Below are 9349 nucleotides of genomic sequence, written 5' to 3' on the forward strand. Positions count from 1 at the left end.
TTATATATTTACAATACTTACTAAAATATAATTAATATTATTTTATTGCTTTGGTATTAGTTGTTTGAAGAGTAAAAAAAATTGGTCAGTCTTAAGGCAAATGTACAATCGGAAAAACTTTTAAGTCTGTCCTGTCCAACAGGGTTGGTCAGGTTACAGCAAACAAGAATAATTTTTTTTTATCAAATAACAGCTTTGGTGAACATACAAGATTTCTTTCAAAAGCATAAAAACATGCATTATTCCAAAGTTGTGACATTTTTTTTTTACTGCAATATTAAATAAATTACAACATGCATGTTAAAAATCTCAAATTTCTTTTTTTAAATCTGTGTTTATCTGTATGACTCATCCATGATTAAACACACAGACATCATCCTCTGATCTAGAGTTCCACATTCCATCAAACACACACTGCGGTCCTGGTCTATTTCTGCCCTTCTGCTTTACGCAATATCTCACACACGCACACACGCACGCGCACACACACACACACTGTCTCTGTTGTCATGGTGACATAAGCAAAGTGACACATGTGATTGACGTGTGTCAGCTGAAATTAACTCCTGTCACTAACTTCTACAACACAAAACAAGCTCTTAAAGGAGCCACGGTCTACACATTAGAATTCCATTTCCTCTTCTTCCTCCAATTAAAATCCTACTAAAAGTTTCTTAGTCTAAACGTAGTTTTAAATAAACAAATATAAAAAACAAATGTTATGTAGGCTAATATATGTTAACATATTTAGCTATAGATTATTATAACAAACCATAAATTTGCTAGTTTTAGGCAGACAGACAAGACAGTTTCTGTTTGGTAAACACAGCATTACGCAGCCCGAGAGCCAATGACAGCGCAGCGATGAGAGAAATGCATGAGGATTATCATTTCCAAATGCAAAACACTCGTTATCCTTCACTCGCTCTCTCTCTCACACACACACACCCTTCTCCAGTATCCTGTTCTCAAACACTGTTCCGGCTCTAAACTGTGTCTGTCTGGCCTTGGATGCTATCTAAAGGAATTTCCGGAAGTATTTGTCCCATTAATTTTCTCCTAGAGCATTAAAAAAAACCCTAACCCTGAACTTCAATAAAGCACCATCGGCCTTGAACCAAAGCAACCGCACCGAGATTAATGATCATGATTCAAAACAATACCCTGCAGGTCAAAGATGAACATTTTCCAGTATTTACAGAAACAATGTATGATTATCATGATTTTTTTCCTTTATTAAACAGGCACATTCTAATAGGGAAAAAAGGCTGTATTAAAACTTTGTATTGTTTTGATGCTTTCATCTCGGACCCATTCATTTACATAAAAACCATCATGAAATCCAAATGAACTCATGTTTCTTGTCTTATTGTGAACAATTCATTAGTAAACATTATTTCAAATAAACACTTTGCAATGTTATATCAAAATGCTCAACCAAACAACTTTCCTTTTCTGATGACATCACAAAGTCCACCTATTTTTAGCCCCTCCCCCTCAACCGCCTAACTATATTCTGCAATGCCACACCCACTTTTCATAATCCAGTCAAAGGATCAAATTAAATTCTTACATTTTTTCCCATTTCACTCAGAATCACACCAGATTATGGATGTAAAACCGCTTACAAACGGGATTACAGATTAATCGTCTTTCAAGAGGGAATGAATAAACTACTAAATGTTACATTTAATCGAATCAGCCTCTTTCTTATACGTTTCACATTTTCACTTCTAGTTTTCGCTCCTAGTGGAGAGCTCTGTCTAAAACTACAGGGTAAAACGATCACCTAAATCAGAGAGGAAGCTTCGATAGCACAATATGAACCCAGATGTTTGGCTTGAGTTACACAGAACCCAATTGCTGACAGTTTAATACGATCCGAGGTTCTGCCATCAGCTGTTCTCAATGTCCTATTTAGGACTTACAGACCTTGAATAGACGCTGGCACAGCCAAGGCCAAACATTCAAGTGCATGTTTCAGTGATAAAGTAGAAAGTTAAATACAATGTTTCAGACAAAGGTATCAGAACTATTTGTCTGTAAAACCGAAACCTTTTCCTCTTTAGAGAAACTCTCCTCAATCCACTAAATAACTTGAATCTTAAATATCGCACACGGATCGGTCCTTCTGAATGACCATCTCATTCATCTCCTGCACAACCTGACAGACTTTCTCTGCACGGCTGTTTCTGGACGCTGATCTCTGGGTTGGATCCACCCAGAGTTTGACTGGATGAAATGAGCACTTAGACAAAAGCCACACAACTGGAACGGGAAGGAATGTCCCTGGAATTTCTCACCAGAAGCTTCTGTATTCCCAGAAATACTCTCTATCCTGGAGACAAACTTCCTTGCACATTTTTGAAAGAGAGTGATTAATTTATTAATGCAATGCTAGCAAAATGATAAATATAACAGTCATTCTGTATCACAATATATTAAAATATTATAGCATTACAGTCTGGTACCATAACACAAGTGAGCAGAAACTCCAAAACATCCAAATCCAGATTTTGAAAAAGAATATAAATGTCCAAACTTCGAGATAAGCGAACCGACTTCCAAGAACGGCCAAAACAGAGCCTGAACAATCAAAACCAATATAACAAAATTTGTATCCTTCAATGTCCAAATTCCATCTTCACAGTAAGAGTCATTAAAACCAAAATAGACGTGTGACTGATAAAGTCTCAAAAGAGCAATGTTACACTTTACAAGTCAGATGCTAAGTCCATGCATTAATATTATACATTACACCTGTTACATCACAAAACAGAGTCTAATTGCATCCATATTAGCTCTACAATTACTCTGATCAATTCAAATCTTTCCTGTATGTTATTTCAGCCCATCCGTTCTCACCTCGATCTGCTTCTCCTGTATAAAAATAGTCTGTCTCCTCTAGAAGAGGTTGGGTTCTCCGACTGCTGTTCCCCATGTAGAACCTGGACGAGTTCTGCTTACTGAACTTAAGAACGGCTTTAGACTTCTCCAGTCGTGTTCACCTCAAACAGGGATCTTTGGAGGTGATATTGGACATTTTCTTCAAGCCCACTGTCCATCCACATCCAGGTCACCGGTGGAAGTCAGAAATAAGCATCCAGAATCAGAGACATCACTCAGGGTCTGTGGTTAGTCACCCTCAGTTGATTATTATGACCCAGCCTGACTCAGACATCAAACCGTGTGCTGGAATCTAAAAATAAGCTCCGTTAGAACTGCAGAGAAGTCCCTAGTCTCAGAGTTCCGTGTGAGCCGGATGATGTCGGAATGCCAAAACATCCCGATTCCGAAAGGAACTATGGAGCAATGATGGTCTAGATCCGCAGATGAACAACTGCCTGACATGTGAGAAGCGATCGATAAAGCCTACGGCATGGAAAACAGCGCAAACTAAATTACACCCATCTGGAAAAAGACAATGGAAAACCGGTCAATACATTTTAAACTTCCATTACAGGAGAAAGAAGCAGCAGACATCAGATAATACAGCTCAAATCAGAGCGGAGCGCTTGAGATGCTCAATCTCGCATCTATCCGTTCCGTACTTTATTCCCACAAAGCCCTGCACGTCCACATACACACGCCAGCTTCTCTCAAACACACACACACAGCGTGAGCACCGTCTAATTACTGAAGCTCAGGATAGTAAGAGCATGTTTTTCATTCTAGTAATCTACTGCACTCATTTCTCTAAAACCCCAAATTACAGTTTTGGGATGAAAAACAAGTGGCCAGAGACGACTTAAAATAATTCTGCACTAATTCTGGCCAATCCAAGGCAAAAACGTCTCCAACAACCAATCAGAATGTAGTACACTCAAACGAAACCAATCAGGATGTAGAGTTAGCAGATTCATTTAAAACCAATTTTATTACTTATTTATTCACAATGAAAAGTTGTAAATGAAACAAATATTAAGAAAATATAATTAAAATTGTTTCTACTTAAAATTTTCTCAATCCCATGTGTTACTTGCCATATCTTTGTCATTGTTTGTAAAATTTACTAGCAATTTCTGATGGAAAATGTTTTTTATAAATTAAAAATTTCAGTGTAGACTGATTTGCACAATGTAGCTCAAATTATTTCCCACCGCCCCTCTAAAAAAACATTGCAATTATCACTTAATTCATAAACAATAAAACACAAATAATGTTGCATTTATAATTTTTTTTACATTGCAAAATGTAGCTCAAACTTATTTTGCCAAGAAAAAAATTATAAATACATAAAATATCTACTCATTTATTTGAGTATATATCTAGGCCTATGTGTACTGTATAACGCATTTTGCAAATAAACTGACAATTTTATATTGCTAAATGTAGCTTAATTTTATATTGCCAACAAAATGATCATGACATATATACACACATATTAGTATAAATATATATACATATACACACACAATTTTTCATCCTGCCAAGACATGCGCTAGTCTTAATCTGTCGTGTCTGAATTTCTCAGTAGTATGTTATCTCTCAGTTTACTGCTAGACTGTGTTTAAGACACAAGCATGTACATGTGAGCATTCACACACACACAATATGTTGTCTGGGATTTACATAGCAATGCAACTATTCATAAATAAACACACACACACCCAACCAAAGGCATTACACATCCATGTGCACTTATAAATAATTGTGTTGTCAGGGATTGACATAGCGATGCAACTACTCAGAAATACACCCAAGACACCCGCCGAATACATGACACATTATTAGAGTAGAGTTATTCTGAGAATATCACAACCTCTCCACCGATTCTTCAGAACTGCTCATATACACAGACCACCACATGGCTTCTGCAGAACACTTATTTTAAGTATTGAAGAAACTGTTTCTTGCAAAAAAAGAGAATTTTGTCATGATGCTCCGAAGCTTCCATGGAACATAAAGAGAGAAATGCTACAACAATGTTCTTTTTTAAAACTGTTTAAGAATAGAAATGTATGAATATATAAAATAAACTGACGTCTCACCGTTGAAATTCTGACTTTTTTTTTTCAGAATTAAATAGTCAAAGTCAATTGTGAGTTTGTCTTATAATTTTTTGACTTTGTAACATTTTGAGATATAAACTGCCAAATATAAAGTCCCAATTCTTACTTTTTTTGTCACAATTGCGAGAGTTTAGAGCATGCAATTCTGAGAGCAAAAGTATAGTTATAAACTAGGCTACAAGTTGTTAAAAAAAAGAATATTTTCTTTACAATTTCATATCTTCCAATTTGATTTTATAATATTTTGAAAACTGTCAGCAGTGCGAGTTTATATCTTGCAATTCTGACTTTAAAAAACACAATTGTCTGAACTTTGAGAATTTATTTTTACAACCGAGATGATGAAATTTCAAGTATTTATTCTGTGGTGGAAGCTGGCTTCCATAAGACACTTTGTATGAACATTAGGGTAAAAAAACAAACCAACAAAAAACAAAAGGACAAAAGACGTTCCTTTAAAAATCATCCATCGGGAAGACATGAGCACATGATCCTAAGATTTCTCACACGCTCATTTTTCTCCCCAAAGTTCATTTTCTCACTGTCATAGGGAAGCTGAGGGAGGTCAAATCAGCTTCCTGGTTTTGTTGAGCGCCACAGAGAAAGAGAGATGCAGACGGAGGGAGGTTAGTTCAAAGCAGGTGACCGCCGGTTTTAATATTTCTGCATGAATGACAGTGCCATTATGACATCAGGTCAGCGTATCCACAGCGACAGAGAAACATGTTGATGTCGGGAACTACGTCACACAGCGTCAGTCTGGGCAAGCTTTAGATTTATCCCAAACGTCCATCGAATCGCCCGACCAACAGAACGCACAAAAGACAAACAGGCGACCCGGTAACCAAACACACAAACCTTCAAAACAAACAGAGCGGGTGTATTGGAGCGCACACAAACCCGTCCCGTAGACTTCCTACAGGTCGCTACAAGACAGGACACAACGTGGACCTGAACAAAACATGCAAGGAATGCGGCTTCACAAAACCTCTCTGACTTGAATAAAACAGCCAAATTATGTCCATATATTGTTCAAATGAGGTTCATTCTCAAATATGAAGCGCCCAAACATGATGTGTAAGGCTCAAACACATTCAGTCCTGCTAAAATGTGCTTTGTTTAGGTGTGTCACAAAGGAATGTTCAGGTGAGTAATGCCTCGGGATACACATTCTCACTTCCATTTCACTGAGAAAACAGCTCGATTGCTGAGGAAATGCACAGTTATGGACTGTAAATGTATGTTATACATAAAAATGTATAACAGTTTCCACAAAAATAATGAGTAGCACAACTGATAATGATCAGAAATGTTTCTTGTGCAGTAAATCAGAATATTTTCACGGTTTCTGAAGATCATGTGACACTGAAGACTGGAGGAATGATGCTGAAAATACAGCGGTGCATCACAGAAATAAATTTCAATTTAACATATATTCAAACAGACAACAGCTATTTTAAATTATATTAATATTTCACAATGTTACTGTTTTTCCTGTATTTCTGAGTAAATAAATGCAGCCCTGGTGAGCAGAAGAAACTTCTTTCAGAAACAGTAAATTATCTCATTCACTGCAAACGAATAGTTAAAATAATAATATCTAAATATATAATAATAACTAAATATAATAATAACTAAATATCTTATTTTATATAGCCCCTTCTTTTCAATTAAAAATACTACAAACTTATAGAATTTTACCAGTTTTCAATCTTTATATTAATCTGTCTATAACGGTTCAATCTCGAATTTCTAAAGGTGTTACAATGTATGGTAAGAAAGACAGACATAAATGAATGAAAATGTTGATAAGTATTTCTGAATTCAACATTATTTGGAAATGATACCATGTGCTTCCAATATCAATCCAATCAGTAGCCAATCATTTAAAATAAGTGCACTGCTCAGTAATGATACAGTAACTCATACACTGCATTCTTCATTCTTAGTAACAGTCATTAACCGAAAATGAGCTTTTTATTACAGCAATATCCACTGAGCAACAACTAAGCTTCCCCTGCAGCCTCACCCTAAACCCTGACCCGATCCGGGCTCCAGGACAGCTGTTTAGGGTGAGGTGGTCAGGGGGATTGAGTTTCCTTCCCACTGCTGAAAGAAACCTCCTGTCGCTTTCCGTTACTAGACTCACCACAACCAGACAGACACATCTAGAGAGACAGACAACACACACACACACACAGTCTCCAGCCTGTGTTTCTAAACTTAACATGCATCACGAAAGCATCCAACTCTGTCTTAAGAACACTGAACAACACTGACAAATCCAACATACTGAATTGCGAAATAATGACAAATGCCTCTTTTTTCAGCACGAGAAACATGACCAAGGCAATACTGTCACACCAAAAACATATCTGCATTTGGATACATGACATCCAGTCTTGCATTTAAAACTTGCTACTTAACATTTGTAAAATAAAGAAATCATTAAGAAATAATTTTACTACATAAAAAATATCAGGATTATTTAAGTAAAGATCAAACTTAACAGCACATAGAATAAAACAGCACTGTGCATGTAAATTTGAACTATCATGGTAGCTAATATACAAAAACGTTATTTGTCAATTGCTCTTTTAAGAATAATTTCACATGCATCTTAGTGTAAGAATATAAAATGCACACATGATGAACCCTTTAAATACTTTTAAGACATGCTGTGAAACCTAATCACACAGTAAACAAGACGAAAATGCATGGAAATTAAATAAACCTGCATAACAGATTGCATTAAACTCATAACTTCTATTATCCCGGTCTCTGAGATCTAAAATCAGTCTGAGCAGGAGATTGACAACAGCAGCAGGCTGGAGTGTTTGCATGTGAGCAAGCGTTGATAAAGGCATCTTTAATTGCACAGACGGGCTTCTCTCTGTTGAACAGCACCGGGATGATCCCGTTTAAATGTCCCGTGCGCCAGCGCGAGCTCTGGGTGGCCAGCGGGCGCTAGCGCGTGCTAAAGGGACACTGATTTATTCCACTATTTCTGAGTCGAAATACACATCAGAGAGCCATGCATTTAAAGCATACTTAAAAATAGCATTAAATGCATTGATTAAAGAGAGAGGAACTGTTAAAGTGCGGTCTAACCGGGCCTACAGACTCAACGGGCCGGTTCGCGCTTACCGTGCTTGCTTTCTATTTTCCCCGACATGATCGCTGCGCTGGCCGGAGCAAATCCTCAGTTTGGACAGTCACAGAAGGACAAAATAAGGGATTTAGACAGCTGTAATCCCGAGTTGTGTTCTTCAGCCACACATTTTGACGTCCGTGTGGCCGTAGATCCCTGGTAAAAAGGGCAAGAATCTGCTCACATGCACACGCTGGCGACAGACGGTGAACGCTACTGCTGGGCTGTGTGTGTGTGTGTGTGTGTGTGTCGAGTCCCGTCCCAAGGATCCATCGGGATGCGAACACAGCGCCGCTCTCTGACGGGAATCACGAGCTACAGGGATGAAAGTGAGCTTGTTAGGTGTCAGATCGAGCTAAAACACGTATTCTGTCATTGTTCTGTCATTCAAAAGAGCTTTTAGTTTCTTTGTTCCGTTGAGCACAAAATGAGATGTTTGTTAGAATGTCCACGCTGCTCTTTTCCATAGAGTAAAAGCGGGTAAGGACTAAAGCTATAAAACTCTGAAAATAACAAAATAAAGCTAGTATAAAAACACACGGATTCTTCTCTATACTCAAAACAGTCTTTACATTTATTCCTTAAAATGAATGGTATTTATTTTAATGTCACCATAAGCAAACCTGTATTAATTTGCTACTAGTCTCTCTTTGGTACTGGCTAGCGGTTTACTGATATGGGTTTATGGGAAAGAACGTCAATAAATTGTTGATCTATACGTCATTTTGGCTATTTTATTCATAGAAAATGAGATGTTCACATAGATACTATTTTTTTTACACTTTTTTGCACAATCTATACTCATAATACACTAATAACGATTACTATTAAGCATACAGTGTGTTACTAGTATGTAGTAACTTTTTATCTCATTTTTTCCCCTTGTGTTAAAAAAACTCCCTAACATAAAGTAAAATAATACAATATCTACAATTATTTAAAAAAAAAAAAACTACAGTAAATTAAATTACTTCAAAGACATTAAAATAAATAAAATATCACAAACACTACGTGGAGAGCACTTTCTAGTGTACTAAAAACTCACTGGGGAACCTGAAGTGTGTCGATCTGCTGCCATCCAGTGGCTAAATTATAAAATCACAATATTATTCAAAATACATCTTTTAATTCAGGCACAGGTTTAATAATTTTCTTAGTGATATGACGTGAATTTCTGTCTAGACAC

At 36.8% G+C, this 9349-nt stretch overlaps 1 protein-coding gene across 5 annotated transcripts in view; it reads right to left on the reverse strand.

Annotated features, from left to right (window-relative positions):
* Nucleotides 1-8436, reverse strand: part of LOC127985854 (rap guanine nucleotide exchange factor 1-like) — a 60319-nt gene extending 51883 nt beyond the window's left edge. For 2 of the 5 annotated variants that reach the window (XM_052588038.1, XM_052588037.1), the window contains exon 1: nt 8160-8436. In XM_052588038.1, the coding sequence (XP_052443998.1) occupies nt 8160-8187 (28 nt within the window). In that variant the 5' untranslated portion in view covers nt 8188-8436. The remainder of the gene's footprint in view (nt 1-8159) is intronic. The other 3 variants (XM_052588040.1, XM_052588039.1, XM_052588041.1) reach the window with 2 other exon arrangements.
* Nucleotides 8437-9349: the final 913 nt, after the last annotated feature.

This window comes from Carassius gibelio, chromosome B21, assembly GCF_023724105.1.
Source record: "Carassius gibelio isolate Cgi1373 ecotype wild population from Czech Republic chromosome B21, carGib1.2-hapl.c, whole genome shotgun sequence".
In the NCBI taxonomy this organism is placed as follows: domain Eukaryota; kingdom Metazoa; phylum Chordata; class Actinopteri; order Cypriniformes; family Cyprinidae; genus Carassius; species Carassius gibelio.